At 42.6% G+C, this 25,036-nt stretch overlaps 1 protein-coding gene and 1 long non-coding RNA gene across 5 annotated transcripts in view; one reads left to right on the top strand and one right to left on the bottom strand.

The window, feature by feature from the left end:
- The window catches only part of LOC128832548 (uncharacterized), a 419,194-nt gene that overhangs the window by 33,063 nt on the left and 361,095 nt on the right, over positions 1-25,036 (top strand). The window lies entirely within an intron of this gene.
- Positions 10,827-25,036, bottom strand: part of LOC128832547 (uncharacterized) — a 98,297-nt gene continuing 84,087 nt past the window's right edge. For both annotated transcript variants that reach the window (XR_008443998.1, XM_054020029.1), the window contains exon 2: positions 10,827-14,192. Coding sequence is in view for 1 of the 2 variants with exons in the window: in XM_054020029.1 (XP_053876004.1) it covers positions 13,750-14,192 (443 nt within the window). In the remaining variant the exon portion in view is untranslated. The remainder of the gene's footprint in view (positions 14,193-25,036) is intronic.

Genomic DNA, 25,036 nt, shown 5'->3' with positions numbered 1-25,036 from the left:
CCTCTGCTCCCTGTCCCCTGACTGCTCCGATCCCTCTCCCCACCCCTGCCCCCTGACAGCCCCCCCCAGAACTCCCAACCCATCTAAACCCCTCTGCTCCCTGTCCCCTGACTGCTCTGATCCCTCTCCCCACTCCTGCCCCCTGACAGCCCCCCCAGAACTCCCAACCCATCTAAACCCCTCTGCTCCCTGTCCCCTGACTGCTCTGATCCCTCTCCCCACTCCTGCCCCCTGACAGCTCCCCCCCAGAACTCCCAGACCCCCACTCCGCTCCTTGTCCCCTGACTGCCCCCTCCTGGGACCCCCTGCTCCTAACTGCCCTCCAGAACCCCACCCCCTACCTAAGACTCCTTGTTCCTTGTCCCCTAACTGCCCCCTCCTAAGACCCCCCCCAACTGCCCCCCAGGACTGTATCCTGACTGCCCAAAACTTTCTCCACTCCCCCTCCAAAAAGCCCCCCCCTGTTTCTTGACTGCCCCCTCCAGAACCTCCCTGCCCCTTCGCCTGCCCCCCCTTACCCTGCTGCTCAGAACAGGGTGTTGGGCTCTGTGCGAGCGGAGCCGGACACCAAAACCCGGTCCCTGGCCCTGCACAACAAAACCCGGTCCCTGGCCCTCCACAGTGCTGCCGGACCGGGTTGCAGGGGAGAGCTGCCCCTGGCTCAGAATGCAGGGCGGATCCGGCTCCTCTACAGCTGCTCCTGAGTCCAGCCCGGGACTTCCCTGCAGCCCTCCCAGCCGCTCGCTCTGCCGGGGGAGGGGGGAAATCCCGGACATTGTGAGTGCTTTACAAATTCCCCCCGGACGCTATTTTTAGCACGAAAAGGAGGACATGTCCGGGTAAATCCGGACGAATGGTAACCCTAGATTCTGCAAATATATTAGCCTTCATAGTGAACTTGTTACTTGTTAAGTGAATGTTAAAATATTGAAAATCATAGATGTTCTGTTGTTAATAGCCTTTTAGAATCCAAAGATTTTGTGACCATATGTTGAAACGTTGTGCTTACTAAGAGAGAGAGTTGGGAGAATAACATTTTCTAGTCTGAGTCCTATGAGGATGTCAACTGAACTTTTTATAAGAAATTCTTCGTTAGAAGGGGTTGTGGCTTCAATTCTCTACCCAGTTAAGCTGAAAGTCCAGGGTAGGAAATTGCTTTTTAGAAATGTGATCCAGCTGGTGTACTTCCAAAAAAGCTCGAACCAGAAGCCTCTCTATGGCTCTGATAATGATGGCATGGTTACCTGACTGGTTTTCTATTCAAGTTTTATATTACATGTATCACTATGGTATCTTAGTAAGTATTGTTACTTGCAACACTAGCCAGTGGTTTTTGGACTCATATATAGCACAGAGGTAAGCACCGCCCGGCTGGAGCCTGAACCCGCACCCCAACAACCTGCCCCAGGCTCAGCCCAGTGCCCTCTCCCACACTCTGAACTCCTGTCCCAGCTTGGTGAAAGTGAGTGAGGGTGTGGGAGAGTGAGCGATGGAGGGAGGGGGACTGGAGTGAGCGGGGTGGGGCTTGGAGAAGAGTTGGGGAAGGGGCGGGACATGGGGCAGGACAAGGGTGTTTGGGTTTGTGCATTAGACAGTTGGCAACCCTAATTCAGGACAATGCACATAGACTTTCAGGTCAGAAGGGACTATCATGATCATCTAGCCTAATGCTTAAGCACTGCCCTGAATAGGGATGCTTTGTTGAATTGGGGCCTCAAATATAGTGCTGAATCATGGCTAACATATTAATATGTGCATTGCCCAAGCAATTAAACAAATCTATTGATGATGTTCCGGTGATCATGGAGATTATACAAACAGTGTAATGTAGATTCTGATACCCTCTCTACTTCCTAGAATGGAGTAGACAAGTAACATAGAGAGAAAAGTGCACACAACTCAAAACACAAGATGGTTTATAGTAATTTTAGACTTATTGGTCTTCACAGTATGTTGTTGGTTCTGTTGTGATTCAGTATGAAATTTTTAGATCTTAATTTTACTAAAAATATTCATGTTTAACAAATTGAGTATGTGTCAAATCAGAGGACTACTCCTGAAGGTGGTCTTCCTAACATTGCCTTATGGCAGTGATAGCCAAAATGCTGCACACAGATGTAATAGAAGTGCATGAGGTTCTATAAAGGAGTCCACTGTTGCTCTCATTTCCAGTGCAGCCTGGGATGATTACAGGTTCCGTCTTAATTAGAGCAGCATATCTGCTGAGGCCTGTAATTTCTTTATGCGGACTCTTTCTCTGTATTAAAAATGACAATGAGTGCATTTATACTTATTAGATATGGTTTTTGGGCTCCTGGCAAAGTGTCAATGTAGCCCTTGGTTGGTTGGATGATCCTGTTTACAATGAAATTTCCTGGCACTATATTACACATGTAGTTGGCTCCAGCAGAAGAATGTGCTTTTGAGTGGTCTTCAAATAGAATTTCTGTAGGAGTATCTAGTGTAATCAATATCTAAACATATATGGCTTACCAAAAAATAAGTGCTTAATTTGTTAAAATGAAGAAAAGCACTGTAAACATATAGGATATAAAACAAATCAAAATTAGGTTGCATTTTTTTTTGTTTTTGTTTCTTTTGAGGAAGAATAAAAATTGTTTGGAAAGTCTTGGCCAGAGTACTTAATTATTACTGATATTACAATTAATCATGAAACAGATTACGGTTTTTATTTTTATTCCAAATTTAAGTAAAATGTTTGTTTCTCAGTTATCTTGATTTACATTACAAACTCTAATCACACTGTTCTAAAATCAGTGATATTTGATGTAGTCTATCTTACAGTGTTAAAAATTGTGTGACTGTAAAGGTATTTTAAAAACATATGTTTGCAAATAACTGTAATTACTGAGTGAGGCAGAATTCACATTATCATTACACCCTGAATGTGTGAACCTGCAAGTACCTACTGTTAATTACAGAGCTTGACATTTCTAGGTCTAAATAAAAATGATAGCTGGTTATGAATCATATCTTGCCATGCTGAAATGCCAAATCTATGTTTTATTACACTGAAGTTTAAGTCCACTAGAGTAGTAGTTTTTATCAGTGTCAGTATATTTGCTGCCATCAAACTGCTGATACAGCATTTGTTTAACACAAATGGACCTTTGCACCTTTTTCAAGTGCCTTAAATCTAGACAAATTTATGTCTTATCAAAAGGTTAATCCTGACAAATCATTGTAAATTATTTCTTGTGTCTGATCCAGGTGTGATTAAATGAATTCTCTGCTGTGCAGCCTGATGTGTGTATATATTAGAAAATAGCTGTACATTTTCAAAAGGAATAGCAAAATTTTGAGCACCAGGATTCTTGAATAAAATAGTTCTGTGGATGCACTTGCAGCATTCTTTTGTTGGGTCAAACCTTCTTGAGTAGCAAAGTTACAAGTGAAGCAATGAGCTTCACTTCTGCAGCCCAGTATTTTGTGTGGCCTTGATTCAGAAAAAACACATGCTTAAATCCCATTGAAGTTATAGTTACCTCAGTGCCTTGGTGAATCTGGGCCTTAGCTTTTTCATTAGGAAATCATTCTTTTACTGTACGAGTGCTGCATTCTCTGCATTTTCATGGTTGCCCCATTTTTATTAAAGACCTCATGATGGTGTGTAACCTCCACCAGTCCAATAACTCCAGTTTAAGGAGCTTATGAGTGCTGTGAGAATTCCACACATTCTTCCTAACCACCAAATTCCTATTCCCGTATCTAAAAAAGACCCTTGGCCTTATCCTTTGAGGGGGACATCTTTGTCTGGCTCTAGACATCTGTTCCATTCCAGTACCCTCCTTTCAGACTTCCCTTTATTGTTATAGTCACCCCAAAATTCATTGCCTCCCTCTTAACGGTGGTAAACACTAGAAGAAAGTTGAATAGAGAATTAGAATTTTGAAGAGAAATTTGAGTGTAACTCAATAAAGAAAATGAAGGTTTAATGTAATTACCTAAATGGATGAGGTTTTTTGCTACCAGTTGTTTCAAGTTAACACAATGGTCATGTAACCCCTTAAAACATCTTTTAGAAAGCATTATCACTATTAGCTATTTAAAGAAATGTCCACAAACTTATAAAAATGTCCACCTCTTAGGATACTTAATGGAGGGTAATATGTATTTTTTTATAGCATGTTTTTTTTCAAATGGCTCACTTTCAGATGATGCAAGGAAGCATGAAATTAAAGGAAATATTCTTTGTTTAGGGTTCAATGCAGGAAGGGTATTGAGTAGATTGTATGATAGTCTGGACTTAGAAAATTATGTGACAATTAATTCATTTGTTAGTGCAAACCCCACAGTTTATTAGTTCTTATTCACACATGGAGTTAATAAGTGATTATTCAATGTGTAGACAAGCTCATAGTTTTGGTTATCTATTTTTGGTAAGGTGTTTTTTTTCCCAGAGGCACAAGTGAAATGCTTCAAAGCTATTAGTCTTATTTCCCCCCCCCCCCCCCCCCGCCCAGCAGATCAATTATTTTTTCTATAAGAATGCACAGATCATTGTCAACATTTGTTTTGGGATTTAGAAATAGAGTGTGGTCATAGTTTGAATAAATTCCTAGTGTAGCATGATGCAGTGAAATTTGTGATTTTTAAAGAGTTGCAATCAACTTAAAAATGACACTTCTGTCTGAATTATTTTGCCTATTATTGTTTCCACGTGGTAGAACTGCTATTTTTCTCTAATTATTTTCAGTTTGGTTAGTTTGTGCATTTGTGTATTTTAGTTTAACTTTTTTCCTTCACACAGTCATTCTTATCTTCTTTGTGTGTCTTTCAGGGCAAGTGAAACTAAAAAAAAAAATAAAAGTAATTTACTATACTTCAGGTCTGCTGTGTCCTTTTAAAATAAATAATGCTTTTGCAATGGATTAGATATAGAGATAAGGCTGCCATTTTGTTGTTGTTGCTGTTGTACATATACATCATCACTGTGCTACCTTAGCAGTGTGGTATGACTTGTAGATTGAGTTATCCTTCAAGTATGGTAAAGGTACATTGGTGGGCTCTAGCTGCTCCGTAGTGGATGCTGCAGCTGTGTAGTTTGCAGAAGCTCCATGAGTTTCCCTGTGTGCAGTTGCAGAGATTGCTCCACGTTCTGATGGAGTACTTCTCTCTTGGGTGCCGATGTCCACGCTAAACCCTAAATATATGCCTTAGTATGATGGATTATGTCTCTGAAGGAGCCATTATGCTGTATTGTTTCAACAATTTGAGTACTGAATGCAGTATCTGTGGACAAAAGATTGCCCAACTAGGCCTTTGACAAAACAGACCACAATGGCTGCATTGTTAGGACAGTAATATGCATATGAAAGAATCCTTAAATAAGCTTTTCCATTAGCCGTTAGTCTATTGTGGCACTGATTCATGTAATGAGGAATCCCTAGGTAGTCATTAGCATGTGTTGTCTCATAAACATGTCTTGCATAGCTGTTACTGTTTCAGTGAAATGACTGTAATACAACTGAATCCAGTGTACATTTAAAAAAAAAGTGCTTACTCTAATAGAAAAGACCTAAAATCTGTACAGTGAGAACAAAATATTCATTGTAAAATTATAAATACTCAAAATTAGCCCCTTTTCTTCTTAGTTGTTGGAGCTCCAGCAAAAATGCATTTCATGTGAAAGTTCTTACATCAGAAGAGGCCAGATTTTACAGGGTGTGAAGCACCTGCAATTCTAACTTGCTTCAGTTGGATATGCAGATATTCAGCATTTCTGCCAATCAAGTTCAACATATCTTTTTAGTATCTGTATGTTAGAAATTTAAATTTTTGCTAAGTTTTGAACTGCTTTTATGCTTAGTTTTTCTGTGGTAATATTGGTGTTTGAATTGTTATATTTATAGTCCAAGAAACGGGGCAAGAATTACTTACTGAAAAGAATATTATTCCAGTTTTGGAATCTGACTTGAGAAGGAGAAAATTGTCAAGTGTGAAATATTTCATATTGCTATCAGATGCAAATTCAAATCGAGGACCACCCTAGTGTTGTCCTATCTCCGTTTTATACAGCTTGGACAGCAGCTTTATTCAGCTGTTCCTTTATACATAAAAATATTCATTGTATGTGGGAGTGGCCACCCTTTTTGTTTCTCATTAATTTTAAATAGTCTGCATAGGGCCCTGTCTGTAATGCAAATAAATAACACACTATTAACTGGTAATTCTTCCTTTTTTTATTCAAGATGCAACAAATCACTATGTTATGATAGCCACAAAAATGAGAATTTCCTGACGTCCCCATTTTTCTTGACTTTTTCCTGTCCTGGAAATGCTCTATATTTTCTTCTGCAAGGGGTAGGTCAGTGGGTCTCCTCTCTGCTATGTGGGAGGTAGTAATAAAGAGAGCCTCCCGAGATGCAGATGAGCAGCACTGGACCTCTGCAGCAAGAGCAGTTTCCCAACTGGGCTTACCTTTAGAAAGAGGGAGAGGATTGCCCTGTTGGGGTAAGGTGAGATGAGGCATTATGCAGCTCTTAAATTATTCTGCCCTTGCTGTGCTTCAGCCCTTGAGAGGATGTGTGAATGGTGGCCATTGTAGTACTTGAAAGAGAAGGCAGTTGCCTTCCTCTCCTGTGGAGTTCCAGAATACTTTGGTTTGAACTAAGTACCGGTAGGTCCTAAAAACTTTGATATGTTTTGGAAAAGTACTTGGGACTTGTGAAAGTGGCTGAAATAATATAGACTTAATTGCACCCTGTACCGATGTTAAACAAAGCCTTGGTGTGCACAAAACCTCATTCATTGATCAGTGTTGAGGCCTTTCAGAGGACTGCCTGCACTGGCTGGTACCTGTCTGCTATCATGTGTTGGTTTTATTTTCACTTGGTAGTGCATTTTTTAGAATTATTTCAACAAAAAGAAAAAAGGCTTTTGGCAATGGAAGAGGTTCTGTTTTCAAATTTCTGACGGTTACAAATTGTGAGTGATGGATTTTAAACTGCATGAAAAACATTTTGACAATATCCCTTTAATTAAAAAAAAGTTGGATTTCTATTTGTTTTTCATTTATGCTAAAGGTTTTAAGCGTTTAGAATTTGTAGACCAAACCTTGACTCAAGGTCACCTACAAGCAAGGGACACATCAGCCCTTTACTGCTATGCAAGCCAAGTCAGGATTAGTCAAGACATGCAAACGGTGGCCATTCTGTTATGGAAGGGGCATGGAACTACTTTGGGGTCATGCACTTAAATGCAAAGGCCTTTCTTCCCAACTGTGAGCAGCTTTTGACAGACTTTAATTTCCTTTTTCTCATTGCACAGTATCTGTATGGAGGTTACTGCCACTTCAGGGTAGCAATAATCACTGCAGAGGCGCTGTGGGAAAGCTGGAAGGTGGGAACAGGAGCCCTTCCTTTTGGTTGGTACTGGGGGAAGGATGTGGAGAGAGTGTTTTTTTTTTTTTTTTTTTTTTTTTTTGCCTCTATTTTCTATTCACTCCCTCAAAACTGCTGCCATGGTGGGGTGAATATTTTGTTCCTATGGATTCTTAGCCCAGCTACCCCATGCAGAAGACAATATTCATTGTATGATGAGAGTAGTCACACTGAGGTGTCGCTCAGCCAGGAGAAGATAGAGGTGGAGATGAGCTGTTCTACTGTATTGAGTTTGTTTAGACTACTCATATAAGTAGTGTTACTGGTGCATAAATGTCTGCACAATGTCTGGGATGAGGTCATATGCAAAATGCATGAAGTACACAAATTTGAAAAAATAAAGGAAACATTTTAGTTTTTTTTTTTTTCAGTCATAGTAAAAGTTAGATGTTACTTATAACAATAACAGACAAGGAATTTTCAGACCAAAGAAAATTACACCATGGTAACTTTAACATTAAGGTGGTGGGGTAAAGTTGCAAAAGCAATAGGTGTACACATTTAGGCCCCAATGCTGCAAGGAGGACCACCCAGGCAGAGTTCCTTGCAGGCGTGTGGTCTTAGTAACTAATGTTAGCCTTCTGCTCCACAGTACGTTTAGGCAGCAAATGTTTCCTAGTCACTGTCATTCTCCTGTTTTGTGAATATCAAACATAACTATATCATTTTTTCTACCATTCTTAATAGTGTGAATAAATGACACAATCTGTGAAAACTATATGGTCACTTTTGCTTCCATGTGTAACAAATATTATTGGTAATGGTAGGGTTACCATATTTAAAATAAAAAAAGAGGACACTCCACGGGGCCCCTTCCCCGCCCCAACTCCGCCCCTTCCCCAAAGTCCCCACCCTAACTCCCCCTCCTCTCTCCCAGCCAAGCGAAAAGGGCTGCCCAAGCGCTACCGGCTTCACAGTTTGCTGGGCAGCCCCCAGACCCTGCGCCCCCGGCCAGCGCTTCCCCAGCGCAGCTGGAGCCCGGGAGGGGAAGCGCCCAGCTGGGGGCGCAGGGTCTGGAGGCTGCCCGGCAAACCGTGAAGCTGGTAGCGCTCGGGCTTCAGACAGCCCCCATGCCTCCGGACCCTGCCGGGCACTTCCCCTCCCGGGCTCCGGCTGCTGTGCTCCTCCCCTGACTCTTCGGCTCTGTTTAAGAGCCAAGCTGCCCGAGCGCTATCGGCTTTGGGCAGCCCCCTTGCCTCCGGACCCTGCGCCGCTGGCCGGGCACTTCCCCTCCTGGGCTCCAGCTGCTCTGCTCTGGTGGCGCAGGGTCCGGAGGAAAGGGGGCTGCCCGAAGCCGGTAGCGCTCGGGCAGCTTGGCTCTTAAACAGAGCCGAAGAGACAGGGGAGGAGCACAGCAGCCTCGGGAGGGGAAGTGCCTGGCCGGTATTTTCCTGGACATGTTCGGCTTTTTGGCAATTCCCCCCAGACGGGGGCTTGATTACCAAAAAGCCAGACATGTCCGGGAAAAAACGGACGTATGGTAACCCTAGGTAATGGGGTAAATAGACATCTGCTTGTGAAAATATAGCACTTGAACTTGAAAAGATCTTTCTCATGTCTCTTTTCTCTAATCTGTGATGGTGGGCGGCTGAAGTGCAAATCAGTCCATTAAAATATCAAATGTAATTTTAGAAGAAATATTTTAAAACTATACATGCATAGAAATGGCACCCTCTGAGCTGCTGTAAGGGTGACACATTAATTGTCACATATAAGGGACTAGAGTCCCCTCACAGCTCAGGATTTCACCACTCATTATTTATTAATCTTATCACTCAGCAGAGGGGACAGATATGCTATTCTCACTTCATTTTAAAGGATGATCTTATCTAACACAAAACTCATAGCTTGTACTGTAATTTTCTGAAAACTATTAGTTCCTTAATATTACTTCCTAAAAAGGTACTTTCATTTGTCTTCTAGGAACTCCACTTGCTATTATTTTTACAACAGTGTTTTATGATAAATATTGATTTTATTCTAGGATGTATTGAAATGCAGACAGTTAAACTGGTGGTTCTTATAGAGTGCCTAATAAATAATCTCTTGTCTAAATTTTCCCTTTGTCCTTTCAGTTTATTTGATTTAGCTATGTAGCTAATCAGCTTACTGCTGCTGCAACAATGTTGCGGCAAGTACTTTTCCCCCCAGTATTTATACTGGCTCCACTTGTTACCCTACCAGTAGTTATTGCTATATGCTCTCTTCCATCTTTGTCCTACTTCTGATTTACTCTTTGTACTCTAAATTTGAATAGATGCACATGAGTGTTCATTGCTTTTTAACAGAGAAACTTCACTCCTGCCCATGATGATGACCCTTACTCATCGTTTGAATTGTGAAAGGGAAATCATGTCATGCAGGGATCAAAAATGAACCATCCTTTCGTGTGACCATTCTATTGAAATCTACAATAATGACAGGTTGGGCATTCATTATTATGGTGCCAGAAGCCACAGTCATGGACCAGGACGCCATTGTCCTAGGTCAGGGGTGGGTAAACTTTTTGGCCTGAGGGCCACATCGGGGTTGCGCAACTGTATGGAGGACCGAGTAGGGAAGGCTGTGCCTCTCCAAACAGCCTGGCCCCCGCCCCATCCACCCCCTCCCACTTCCTGCCTTCTGACTGCCCCCCTCAGAACCTCCAACCCCCCCTGCTCCTTGTACCCTGATTGCCCCCTCCTGGGACCCTCGCCCCTCCAACTCCCTTGCTCCCTGTCCCCTGAGTGCCCTGACCCCTATCCACACCTCAGCCCCCTGACAGACCCCCCCGAAACTCCCACCCCCTATCCAACCGCCCTCTGCTCCTCGTCCCCTGACCACGCCCTCCTGGGACCCCCTGCTCCTAACTGCCCCCCCGGGATCCCACCCCCTTATCCAACCTCCCCCGCTCCCTGTCCCCTGACTGCCCTCCTGTCCCCTATCCACATCTCCATCCCCTGACAAGCCCCCCGGGACTCCCACTCCCAACCCTCCCTGTTCCCCATTCCCTGACTGCCTCCCCCAGAACCTCTGCCCCATCCAACTGCCCCCTCCTCCCTGACTGTCCCCCAGGACCCCCGCTGCCCTCCCCCTTACCAGCAGGAGCTCGCAGCCGTGACACCTAGCCAGAGCCAGCTGCGCTCCCCACACTGCCCAGTGGGAGCGGCGGGCTAGAGCACGGCCTGCGTGTTGGCGTGGCTTCGGGGGAGGGGGGATAGTGGGGAAGGGGCTGGGGACTAGGATCCCTGGCCGGGAGCTCAGGGGCTGGGCAGGACGGTCCTGCAGGCTGGATGTGACCTGTGGGCCGTAGTTTGCCCACGTCTGTCCTAGGTGCTGTACAAAGAGAAAAAGAAGATAGATTGTAAGCTCTTTGGGGCAGGGACTAAGTATGACAAGACACAATACGTGGTGGAAATACAAAGAAAATATTAGACAATTGAATATACCACGATATGTTTATAAACATCACATGGATTTAAAATCATTACAGCAAAATAAAACATGAATATGAAACTGTATCCGCACTTGTGACATCACTTACAGTGCTGCTTTTCCAACTACAATTCCAAAGTGTTTTTAGTTTATTGCAGTAAATTCTTCTCTGGTAACGTGCTAAACCAGAGTGTTAGATTTCCCCCTCCCCCCCATAAAAGTATTTCAACCACAGATCTTATCAATTCTTTACATTAGTTTATTTTCCCACATCCCTCAGACTAAGAAAATCCATCAAGATTTTTGATTGTTTTTCAGTAGTAACTGATCTTTGAGAGAATGGCACACAATACAGTCTTTGCTATTTTTGAAGGTATTGAAAAACTGCATCTGAAATAAAATCAATACTTGATGCAGTAGGTTGTTTACATTTGAAAATATTGAAAGGCAAGGCAATTTATCAGTTAAAGAAAGTGGGACAAAATAGAATCATGGTATTTGACAAAAATCTTCAATTGTGAATTAAGTAGAAGAGGGTAATTCCTGTATAGTGCTTGTCTGATCTATATTTGTAAACACTTATACTTAGCATTCATTTTTTACTTTCTTAAAGTTAAAGATGATGCCCTGGTTTGTAGATGCTTAATATTGTGTGTTAACAATTACAGAAAAGTGTGTCTCTGTGGGCCAGATTGTGGTTAAACCTCACATGGCTGGTGAAGCATGTAAAGGGGAATAAAAACATGTGGGCATGTGTACATAGCCTCTCTGGACCTTACCTCTTGGTACAGAAAGGGGAACTGGGGCTGTAACTACACTGCTATTCCCCTTCCTTCCTGAATGGGTGAGCTGTGGGGGTTGAGGAGTAGATGAAGCCTTGACTGGTTAATGCATCTGTCAAAAAAGCTGATGTGGTGAGGGGAGAAATCTGTGTCTGTTGAAGGACTGTTACAGATTACTAAGGGCATGGCTACACTTGCAGATGTAGAGCACTTTGAGTTAAACCAGCCTTTGTAGAGCACAGTAGGGAAAGTGCTGCAGTCTGTCCACACTGACAGCTGCAAGCGCACTGGCGTGGCCACATTTTCAGCACTTGCAGTGGCATTGGGAGTGGTGCATTATGGGCAGCTATCCCACAGAGCACCTCTTCCCATTCTGGCGCTGTGGCTTATGGAAAGGGGGCGAGGGGAGCGGGGCATTCTGGGTCCTGTCCCAACGCCCCATGATGCATCGGTTCGCATCCCAGCAATCCCTGTGCTTCTGTTCACATTTGGTGCCATCTTTCAATGTTTTTTGTACTGCGCACTCTATCTTCCCTTTCGGTCTGCGGGAGTGGAGCCCGAACTGCTGAGGAATATGCTGACGAGTCTCACCAGCACATCATGTTTGGCAGTCAAGTTACTCCTTAAGATCCAAACTGACAGTGAGGAGTCCGATGATGATATCGACTCGAGTAACACATATGACACGAGATTGCTTGTGGCATTCATGGACATGCTCACCACCGTGGAACGCCACTTTTGGGCTCTGGAAACAAGCACTAAGTGGTGGGATCACATCGTCCTGCAAGTCTGGGATGATGAGCAGTGGCTGCAGCACTTTTGTGTGAGAAAAGCCATTTTCATGGGACTGTGTGAGGAGCTCGCCCCCATCCTGCGGCGCAAGGACACGAGATTGAGAGCTGCCCTGACGGTAGAGAAGAAGGTGGCTATCGAAATCTGGAAGCTGGCAACTCCAGACAGCTACTGATCGGCTGCTAACCAGTTTGGAGTGGGAAAGTTGACCATTGGAATCGTGTTGATGCAAGTTTGCAGGGCCATTAAACGCATCCTGCTCAGAAGAACAGTGACTCTGGGTAACGTGCATGACATTGTGGCTGGCTTTGCACAAATGGGTTTCCATAACTGCAGAGGGGTGATAGATGGGATGGATATTCCAGTTCTGGCCCAGCCCACCTAGCCACAGAGTACATTAACTGGAAGGGGTATTTCTCTATGGTTCTCCAGGCGCTTGTGGATCACTGTGGGCGTTTCATTGACCTTAACACAGGCTGGCCCGGAAAGGTGCATGACGCACACATCTTTCAGAACACTGGCCTGTTCAGGAAGCTGCAAGCCGGGACTTTTTTCTCAGACAAGAAGATCACCATAGGGGAAGTCGAAATGCCCATTGTGATCCTGGGAGACCCTGCTTACCCTTTAATGCTGTGACTCATGAAACCCTACACAAGGAGCCTGGACAGCAGCAAGGAGCGGTTCAACAACAGGATGAGCCGGTGCAGAATGACTGTGGAGTGTGCTTTTGGCCGTTTAAAGGGCTTCTGGCGCTCTCTGTATGGGAAGCTGGACCTGGCCGATGACGACATCCCCACGGTTATATCCGCGTGCTGTACCCTCCACAACATTTGTGAAGGTAAGGGTGAAAGATTCAGTCAGGCATGGAACTCTGAGGTTCAACACCTGGAGGCTGAATTTGAACAGCCAGAGAGCAGGGCTATTAGAGGGGCCCAGCCCGGGGCTGCAAGGATTAGGGATACCTTGAGGGAGCAATTTGAGGCTGAAAGCCACCAGTAATGTTTGGTGCCCTGCATGGGATTGAAGTGCAGTGGTTCTAATGTTAGTTGGAATCTGTGTTTGCTATGCTGACTTGCAGTGCCTGTTGCTTTCCTGGGCTAAGGTATCTTTTACTTTAGGCAATAATAAAGAATGTTTTCAAAGCCAAAAAATCCATTTATTGAAAAGAAACACAACTGCTTGGGAAACAGAAAGGGCAAAGGGGGTGGGGTGGGGAACAGGACAATCACAGATTTGCATATATCCTGTTGTTATACTCAGCCTTCCTGTCTGGAGTGCTGTGCAATGAGTGCTGCACTTCAGGATGGCTATAATGCATGGTGATGGGGGTTGAGTGCAGTGGGTAAGGGTCATAGTTTTCAGGGCTGGGTGGTGAAGCTACAGGTGTTGGAGGCAGCTGGTGGTGATAAGAACCCGGATGTTGGGGAAAGTGGGTTGGAGGTGACATGGGGGCCCAAGGGAAAGAGTTTTGGGACAAGGGCTCGGGGTGTGTGTGTGTCACGGTAGTGCTCCACCTGCATGACCACAAGCTCCTGGATTGAGTCCGCTTGGCACTCCATGATGCTTATCAGCCGATCCGTGCTTTGCTGCCAGAGCTCCGTGCTTTTGTGCCGGTGCTCCTCATTCTGCTGGCGGATCCTCCTTTCAGTCTCCTTCCACTTCTGCGCTTTTAGATTCTTGTTAAGTGACTGCTGCATTACTACATGCAGCATGTCTTCTTTGCTTTTACATGGCCTCTTCCTAATTCTTTGGAGTCTTTTGGCTGGTGATAACACAGACGGCTGAGATCTCAAGGTTGCATCTGTAAAGGCAAAATGCAATACTAAACAGAGGCAGCATTGTTCATACCAGACAGAGCAATGATTCCCCCATAGTTAAGGGAAAGCACAGTCTATACAATAGCATAATTTGCCCATCCCAAAGCGAGCGCACATAACCCACGGGAGCTCCAAAATGGTGAGTAAGCATAGGGTCAAGGGGAACTGATTGTTTCACGGCCGTACTGTCCTCTGGGTTTCTGTGCCTTGGGGAGAGCCAACAGCGCGTAGCGGCATGGTCACCTGGAAAGATTCGCTGAGTGCACTCCATGCCTGGCTGAGCAACCAGGAGGGGGATTTTCAAAATTCCCAGATAATTTAAAGGGCAGGTCTGACAGTTGGTCACCTAAGGGCAGGGCAGTAGAGTTTAAAGTGATGACCAGAGTGGCTAGAACAGGCATTGTGGGACACTTCTGGAGGCCGATCAGAGTGCATTAATAGACCAGGGTCCCCTACACTGAACACTGTCCCCACATTTTCCACGGGAGTTTGTCCTGGAAGATATCTCGCTGCTGAGGGTGACCTAGGAAGCAAGGGAGGGTCTTCTATTGCAATGCAGCTTCTGCCCTGGCCCATGTGCAGCTTGCCTGCGTGCAGCAATGGTCCCCACGCCCCTCACGGCACAGTGGAGTGTAGCTGGGACTGTACAGCTTCCTCCCCCAAACACTGATGAGGTCCAGTACCTCGCCATTGCTCCATACTGGGGATCGCCTGGCGCATGGAGGCATGGTCACCTGGAAAGATTCGCTGAGAGCACTCCATGCCTGGCTGAGCAAACCGGAAGGGGATTTTCAAAATTCCCAGAGAATTTAAAGGGTGGGTCTGACAGTTGGTCACCTGAGGGCAGGGCAGTAGAGTTCAAAGTGATGACCAGAGTGGCTAGAACAGGCATAGTGGGACACTTCTGGAGGCCGATCAGAGCGCATTAATAGACCAGGGCGTCCACACTGGTGCTGCGGTGCTCCAGCAGGGGTGCATCAAACATTATTCCACTCGCTGAGGTGGATTACCAGGAGTGCTCTACCCGTGGAGTTCGGGCGCTCTACGTGCCTTGCCAATGTGGATGCGTCGTGAGTTAGAGCGCACGGGGCTTTAATGCGCTCTAACTCGCAAGTGTAGCCATGCCCTTACTCCCTGGTGCAAGGTGGGACTCATGGAAGGAATTGTGGCACCTCTTTACACAAGTCATTGATCAAAGGCTCCATCTGGCTTTATAGCTTTCTTTAGAAAATGGATATAAAAATGTGATAATGGCATGGAGAAAAGCGTGATAATGAGAGAGGACTGTTTAAGTTAGAAGTTTGTAGTATATTCACTGTTTTTCCTACTTGAGATAATTTATACCAGTTCTTTTACACTTCATTATTATTTTAAAATAGTGCTTGCTACATGGTATTGGAACATAGAAAAAAGCATGGTCCCTGCCACAAAACACTTGTGTTATTAACTTCTTCCTTCAAATGCTTCACCACTTCTGTTAGTGTTGAAGAAGGGAAAGAAGTAGGAATTTAGGACCAACTTCTGATTTTCAGATCTGAATCTATTCTCTAGAGTCTGTCACAGTTCAGGGTACACAGTTCCCCTGTGTAGTCTGGTAAGGGTACCCACTCTAGGTTCCCAGTTCCTCTCTGCCTCTCTTGGGCAGAGACCTACATCTCACCCTCCTGACTGGGGTTTTTCCAGGCTTCACAGTTCTCTGCCTGCACTGTGGGTTCCCCAGCAAATCAGACTGCCTCAGCAGGCCTGCTTTGCTTTCTCCTCAGAGCGTATGAACAGCAAAATTGCCCACAGTTACAAGTTACCACACAGCTCTATCTAAGCAAGCATGTTTATTGTTAAGGTGAAATCCTTACAGAAAAAACATTTAAACAATAAAAGAACCTACACACATACTAATAAGCTTACCAGCACCCCCACTCCATTAAGGACTTTGGCAGGTGATTGATCCTTCAAACCACACCAAGGGTTTTGTCCCTGGTTACTAGTTTGTAACAGCTGCTAGATCAGAACAAGCACCCCCGTGAATCTGTGAATCCCTCCTTTATACAGTCTGGACCTTTGATCTTGGGACCCTGGGATCAGATATTCAGTGGGCATTCACCCTCACCTCAGGGTGTAGCTTTAAAGGGCTGGGTTTTTGCATAACAAGAGGTGTGGGGCGGGGGGATGATCGGGGGAAATTTGCATTAACCTCTCCCTAGAAATCCTCTTCCCAAAAGTTCATTCTTGTCTGTCACATTGTTCAATATAGTCCTTTGATCATCCCAGTCCACAATAATTCATAACCTTTGCATTTAATGCAATGGACTCTGTAGATACTTCAACTTACTTCAGTAAGGTTGCCCAAAGGTATTGCAGATAATTGCCATCTCTCTATTAATCTTTGACTCTAGCCTATTACTAGCTCCTATGGCTTATGAACATTTTTGGTTCATGTATGTTTGATGATTCTTTTTTCTGGGCCTTCTTACCCATGAGACTATTGTCTCTTTTCAGGAAAGCACTAAAAATATTTTAATTTTAAATAGATAAATACTCAACCAGAAGTCCTAACAAGATTGAACATTTTTAGCCTGAATATAAATAAGTGTAAGTAGTGTTATGAATACAGTACCTGAAGACGCAAACTTGTTTCATTTTCACTATGGCTTGTAAATATTTCTAGCGAGCAATACGACAACAAAACTAGTAGATGTTTTTAATGGAAATACATTATTTATGTTTCTCATATTAGCACTCGGAAACAGCAAACAAATAATGCTTTCTACTCAACTGTGTTATAGTCTAAGAAAACAGTGAGGGCAGTCAGTAACTTTATGTAATATAGTTATGAAATTCACCACTGTAGCTTTTTAAAAAGTAGATAATTGAGAGTGAAATTTAGATGTATTGCTTATGTTTGACTGTTAAGTCATAGTGACTCATTTTCATTTCTCCATTCCTTTGGTGGTTCAAGAGCTTTCAGGTTTAAATTTACTGTATTTTCATCCTTTTTCCTCCAAGGAATCTCTTCTTTCTAGTTGGTAATGGTTGCTTACTCATTTAATATTATTTCAACTTAAAGACTTTCTAAAAAGTTGTGACATTCTTCTGTATATTTCAAATGCTTTTTAAAAATAAGTATATATCCTGAATTTTATTAAAACTTCCTCTGTGGTTCCCACCTTATTTCTGCTCTTCAGTTTGGTTTTGCTTTTACAGATCTAGTATTCTTCATGCAAAGTAAAACAACTGCTGCTTATTGAAATGCTATTTTATACTAGTGGAAAGAGAGATCATCACACTTTTTACTTCCTGCCCCACGCAGTTTATCAGGGAGATTGTATAGAGTAGAGTTTAACAACAAAAAAAAACCTTTTAAGCTAGTATGTGTAAATGATGCAGGGGACTTAGGAGTATGTGTATTTGCAATTTTATCTTGGTTTTCCTGTCTTGCTTTCCCCAGGATTTCATAACAGAGTATTTTGAATGTTATTGCTATAGTAAATTTTTGCTGTAAGCAAATCAGAAATGATTAATTGTTACAGACTTTGTCACAGCATAAGAGTAGAAAATACTGAGACCACATTTAATGCAGTGAATTGTGATCACTTGGCATTCACTTAGTGAATATAATACAATTTGCTTTTTTTAAATAAAGCTGCTCTAAAATCCACAATTTCAGTTTGTTAAACCAGGTTGGACCATATTGACAGCAGAGAGAAGAGGCAAGATCAGGCCATTTCATACAGTGACCTCACATCTACCAGAACAGATAAAAGTAAAATTTTAAAAAGATGAACAACAAGGAGTACACAATTGACGGACACATGAAACGTGTGCTCTCGTAAAATTGAGAAAAATAAGATTAAATATTCCTTCCCTCCAAGCAATGGCCAAAAAGGCTATATTCTTTTCTTCATAAATGCATAATTTATATCAGTCAGCCACCTTTCATCCATACAGTGCTGTTTGTGAGATTATCATTAAGAACCATGTTAACTGGTTGGCAGTTTCTCTTGTCTTTTTTATTTTATTTTATTTTATTTTATTTTATTTTAACAATATTAGTGCACAAAATACAAAACTTCAGGATAAGCAAACATTTAAACTCTGGAACGAAATCCTTGCACGGCCCCATATCAACGAAGAAGTGAAGAGCTTTTACATGTGCCTGAGTGTTAGTTTTTCTGAATAGGGTTCCTTATGCAGTATATGAGAGCTAAATTTTAAAATGAACCCTATGTAAATAATATACAAGCACAAAAATAGAGCACTTTAATGGTTTAAGAATGACTTTTATGTATTGTACCCTGACCTTTCCAATATATATATCAGTAATATTCTGGTTTTGACTGTAAATACATATGAGAGAGATCCTGGCAAATGCTGATTCTCCATCATGCTCTTGCGGATTGTCGTGAAATCCAAGATTGTCCTGATTTTATGGAGGGCAGAAGCCAACAGCCTTTCATATGTTCCCAAAAGAGATCCTGTAGTGCAAACTTGCTATGGCTCTGATTGTGCAAACACTTACATGCATGCTTAACTTTGCCAGGGGTATGCACAGGAATAAAAATTCGATGGCTTTTGAAGGTGCACATTCTGTGTCCCCACCCCAACCTTGGGGCCGGAGAAGTTCTGTGCCCTCCTGCTGATTATTGGGCGGGCCCATGCCCCTGCTTGCCCCCACTTGTGCACGCCCCTGACTTTGACTGTGAGTATTAATTTCAGTGGGACTATTCAAGGTAGTAAAGTTAAGTACCTATGTAAGTGTTTTCAGGATCAAGGTATATGCAGAGCATTGCTGGCGCTTGTACAACTATTTGCTAGCTTTTCCACAGAAACAGCATATTGTGAGATGTGCATGGCTGTTTCTTGTGCACTCCAGCCCTACTGGTACAGTGTCATGCATTTCTCAGACAGTCCAATGTTACTGCAGAAAAGTTTCTCAGGTCTCGGATGGAATTTAGAGAGACAGACTGGACCCCGCCATTTCTCCCCGACCCCCGTGCACAAAGTTCCTTTTCTTCAGTTAAAAATATTTAGTGGTAATGAGAGCAATAAAACTATGTAATCTAGGAACGTATAACATGCTTTACCAAAATTTAGTATATATTTTTATAACACTTCATTGTGTATTCTCTTTGTATGTTTAAATTTTTAAATACTCTGACTAAAAATATATAATTGAAAAACGGTGAGCGGTGGTTTTCTGTTCTTATCTAAAATTACTACTCTTTTGCCATGGCAAAGCAGTGATTATTTTTTTTTCCACTTGTTTCTATAAGATACAACTAGTTTTAACCATGACTATCAACTTTAGGCCATATTTGTGTTACACAGAGATCAAAAGAAGTCAAAAGCCTACTGAATGGGATGCTACATCAACAGGATGAAACAAAGGCACTGCTTAAGTGATAAACATAAAAAATGTGAGAAGAGAAGTTTAATTAGATATGACTTTGATTACTGTGGTCTTAAATCTGATCCTTATTCGTGAAATGCAAACAATATATAAACAAGACACCAACTTCATATTTATTTTGGAAGGTAAAGAGGGTTGAAATGTAGTTATATGAAACACAGCATTTATTTCCAGTGCTGACTGGTTGCAAAATACTGGATCTTAAACTCATGTTGTTATGATTACCACGTTACTTTCCCTGTCACTCACCAATGAATTTGATGCTATTTTATCGGCTGTATCTCAAAAACAAGAGCTAGAAACCAGAGCTTTACTTCTTTTGAAAGTCTGAAATCCAAGCATTCAGATGTTTTAAAATGTTGTTCTGTTTCTAGTATTTTTGTGAGAGATTACATACTCAAGTGACTGAAGTCAGGTGGAAGTGGAGGAGTGCGGAAATGAAAAAAAAAAAAAAAAACAAGTTGAGACATGAATTGAAGGTGCTAAATCGTTGAGCTAGAAACACTTCAGCTGTCTGATGCAAATGCTTCCAGGACCAATACATTTATCTAAATCATGGATCGAGGGGGAAATTTAGTCCCTGGGGAGGGTTTACTGGGATCTTATAAAATTATGTATAATATATCACCTGGTATAATGGGGATCTTTTCTCACACTGAGCAGGGCTGGATAGGATTTCTGCTAGATTTTCTGCTAGATCTGGAGGGAATAGTTCAAGAGTGACCTAAGTTGTTGACTCCTCCTCCCATAGAGCCTGAGCACACCCTGTCTCCATGATGGTCCCATTTCTTGCTAGGCCTCTCAGTGAGGGGACAAGGTTTTGATCTGAACATAGTCACTTGGATGGCAACAGTACCAGACACGCTCAACATTCTTTTAGGTATGGCAACATTTTAGTATGCTTATTTCTGACCCATTGCATTTTGAGTTTTGGATTAAATTCCAGTATAAACACCTGAGCAATCTGGATTACTTACAAATTCTGCATTAATTTCCCATCTAATGCTTCCCTTTTCAATGTGCTTCCTGAGCAAAGCCAACCAATCTAAACCTACTTTGTTACTTAATAATTTATAACCAAGACCCCCATGACCTTGCAGCAAGCTAGAAATGGTCTGCAACAAGTCCTCCTGGAGTCATTGACACTCCAGAGTAGCAAGCTGGAATTTTTGTGATAGTTCTGCTTGATTTATTTATTTGTAAATGGAGCTATTACTGTTAATAAAACTATTAGCTCAGCCCCTATGGCATTTATTTTGAAATTAAAATTAACTTTTTTTATGCTGGTCCTGCATTTTCAGTGTGCTGCAGTCTTTCATCTTGACAACATATAGTGTATTACTGTATTATAGAAGCTGTTAGGGTAAAACTGGAGGTTTTGGCAGCTCAGGAGAAGCAGTTGTGGTTTTTGCTAGTTGAAAAGCCTTGGAAGTCAATTTAGGATGGTGATGAATTTTGGTGATTGAGATGAATGAGGCAATTGAGATCTCTTAGGATGGTGGTTTCGGGCTGTCTGCAATCTCGGGAAGAGATCGCTGTATTAGTTTACAGTCACTTCTGACTTTAAGGGTCATCTTCACAATCAGGAGGGCTTGCACCATGAAGGGTGATTGTGTGTGTGTGTGTGTGTGTGTGCAGAAGAAAAGAGGTAGAACTCAGGTGTATACACTAATGCCAAAGACACTTTGGCTCTTAATAATTAAACAACTCAATGGAATGAAACCTCAGACTAAATCCATAATTTTACCAATCAAAAATGATATCAATGGAAGACTTGTATTGAACCAGAGGGACGAGCTCTGTAAGATCTACATAAAGAATTAAATAGGATTGATCCATCAGACAAGAAAATTAGGGCTATGACCATTCTGCATATTAATATACACCATTGTCAATATAAAGCTTGTATTTTCTGTACTTTGCGAGGAAAATACCATTCATGAATTTTCAGTGTTGTCATACCTGTATGTCTGTCTGTGCTTGAGATGCTAAGTGAACGTGCTGCTTCTATGCTAAAAGAAATTCTTCATACTTTTTGTCTTCAACAGTTCACTAATGTCCTTTGAATCAGAGCTATTTAGCTGCATACACACTTGACCAGGTGCCGGTCAGCTCTCCAGCTGGAAAATGTTAGTAGAATTTGAGAATTAAGAATAACCTGGGTGGAGGTTTGAACACATCAGCTTTACTGGAGTTCTGAAAGTTGGTTATATGTCTTTGCAAGTTTTGCTGCTACTGTTTTGTCCATTGTTGTTCAGATAAAGCACCCTTTAGAAAACCATGTCCTGAATTTAGCCTATCATTCCTTACTCTCCTGCTGCACACATGGCTACCTGCTTACCAGAATCTGCAGCAGAAGCAGCATCAAGGTAAAGCTTCCAAACTCCTCCTTGGAACAATAGAGGCGTTCCAGGGAGTGAAACCCCTCCCCAGCACCTTGTAAGTGTCAGTTGCTCCTCAGTATTTGTTGGGATCCAGAAAATGCCCCTCCAGGGCTCCCATTGCACTCTAGCTCAATGCAGGGGCCTGGGAAGTGAAGTCGTAGATCCTTTCAGTTTCTCCTGTCTCCCAGTAGTGGTCCCAGGAAAAGATGTCATGCGCATGGTCTCAGATTTAGGCTCTGAGCTCTTTGGGGAAGGGATTGTCTCTTATTTTATTATATTTATGTACAGCACCTACCACCATGAAAGCTTGATCTGAGTTGGGGCCTCCAAGTGCTACTGTAATAGAGATACAAATAAAATCCCCACCTACAATAATGATGACTCTACTGCTTTTTGTTACCATCCTGCCCGTAAGCTTTATTTAGAACAATGCTAGTGCCTGAGAGTGGAAGAGCAACTGACCATCCATAGAGCAGTGAACTTGATTATAGTGCTGTCACATGCACAAAGTAAAACTGAAGAAGATAGTAAAAACAATTATTTCTCTAACTTGCTTCAGTTTTAGTTATCATGGATGTTTACAATTAACTGATGTGATTTCCCCCCTCTTCCCATGGATGGTGTTCCATTTATAAACATTTTATTCACTTTAAATATATTTCTTACAAAATATCAAAAGCCATTAGCACTAATGGCATACAAACATTCATGTTTTCTTTAATAAATAAATAAAAATCTGTTTTTTGTTGTTGTTTTGTTTTTGTAGTAAGCAAAAACTTGGTCTAAAACTAGGGGAAAACACTGTTTAGTCCAGTCTAGCCAAAGAAAGCTAGAGTGATTTCTTTCAGATATTTGAAAAAAACATTGTCTCGGGAAATTGTGCCAAATTTCAGCCTGGCCGGAATTGTTTTCATGATGCTATAAATTCCCGAAGGCAGAGATTTATAATGGAAACACTGGTGCAATAGCAACCTTAGCATCAAAAATGCCATGTTGATTTTTGGGGTTCTGTTCTAAAGAAGGAACTTTCAAGCTTTATTATGATAACATGTCATTTCCTACAGCTTTAAAAATGAATACAGTTCTGTTTGGTCTGCAGTCAGAAGTACAGTAACTCCATTCTATATGCAGTTATGCCAAATGTGTTCAGATTTCCCTCTTCTCAGTTAATTTAATGTTCTATTGAAACAATTTTGTTATTTTTATGGAAAGCTGGGCAGAAATTTATTTTCGATTTAAGCACCAATAGTTAATAGATAAGATACTGGAACATTCTGGTAAATGGTAATATACATTAACATTTCTTTAATTTTCAATTTAGATGCACTAAAGCTAGGGTCAGCTAGACAAGAGGGGTGCAGGGCCTGTCTGTATTTGGTTGACATAATTAAAGAAGGTGGCTATCTGCCAGGATGGCCCAGCAGGCAGCAATGCGCCATGCATCAGGCATCCCCTTCACTGTCTGTCTTCAGGGATCTTTCTCATGCAGGCCTATTACAAAGAGAAGTGACCTTGTTGTTTTATGTAGAATAGAAGAGGTTCCATCAGAGCTGATAGGAAGAGACTTCTCCTTCTGGTATTTCCTTATTCCAAAGAAGAAAGGAGGGTCTTCATTCTATACTTGACCTGAGAAGACTCAACAAATACGTACATTATCTCAGATTCAGGATGGTAACGCTTGCCTCCATTATTCTATCTTTGCAACCTCATGACTGGTTTGTGGCTCTTGATTTGCAGCATGAATATTTTCATATAGCCATCCATCTGGCACACAGGAAGTATATAAATTCACAGTGAGGTCCAACTAGGGTGACCAGATGTCCCGATTTTATAGGGACAGTCCCGATTTTTGGGTCTTTTTCTTGTATAGGCTCCTATTACCTCCCACCCCCGTCCCGATTTTTCACACTTGCTGTCTGGTCATCCTAGGTCCAACCATCACCAGTACAGGGTTTTGCCCTTTCAACAGCACTGAAAGTATTTACCAAATCCCTGGCAGGGATGGTAGCACATAGTGTATTTAAGGAGACAGGAAATTCATGTCTTTCAGACCTGGATGACTGGCTGATCAGAGGCAGATCCCAACAGGGGACTGCAACAGCTTTAGACTATGTCCGTTCCCTGTTCTGTCAGGTAGGACTCCTTGTGAATGATGAAAATCATTGCTCACACCTCACAGATAATAGAATTCATAGGGGCTCTGATAGATACCCAATGAACAAGAACCTGGCTCCAAGATGACAGGTTCCAGTCTCTTCAATTGTTGGCAGATGACCTCAGATCAAATTCCACAATGTTGTGAACGTGTCTGGGACTCTTAGGCCTGATGTTGGCCTCAAAGCCTCCGATATACCTTTCCTCTCACTCCCCTGATCCCAAGGATAATATCCAAGATCAGATGGGAGAAGGCTGCAGTCATCCTGATAGCTCCTTACTGGCAGAGGTAGTTTTGGCTGTCGGACCTATTGCAGCCTCTGCCTTTGAATGCCAAGATACATTTCACCAAGGCAGAGTTAGAATCTTCTGCCTGCTTCAGGAGTTTGCCAACAATTGAGATCTGCAAGGCTGAAAAGTGGAGTAACCCACTGATTTTTGTTAAACATTATGCCCTTTGACAGGGCAGCCAGATCAGATACTAATTTCAGGAGAGTAGTATTGCAATCACTATTTGATAGAGACAGTTGACACGCTTCACTTCCAACTTTCAGGAATGATTCTGCTTGCCAGCACCTACAGTGGATTCATATTGACACATACTCTAAGAAGAAAGAGCAGTTATTTACCCTCATAGTAGCTATGGTTCTTCAAGATGTTGTAGTCAGTGTGAATCCAATGACCTGCCCTCCATCCCTGCTTTCAGAGCCCTCAGCTAACGCAAGTTTTGCCTTGCAAGTGAGCTGAGATAGGGTTGTGGCTGCCCCACTCAGTATGCCCTTGTGCAGGAGCATGAGGAAGCACAGGGTGCATGCATGGCTCCAACGGACGCTGCCACTCAAAACATTTCTGGTCTTGTGCGTGAGGCACATATGTGCCTACA

This window comes from Malaclemys terrapin, chromosome 2 (genome assembly GCF_027887155.1).
Source record: "Malaclemys terrapin pileata isolate rMalTer1 chromosome 2, rMalTer1.hap1, whole genome shotgun sequence".
NCBI classification, from domain to species: domain Eukaryota; kingdom Metazoa; phylum Chordata; order Testudines; family Emydidae; genus Malaclemys; species Malaclemys terrapin.
The sequence above is the reverse complement of the archived record's forward strand: the minus strand, read 5'-3'. Positions and strand labels throughout refer to the sequence as shown.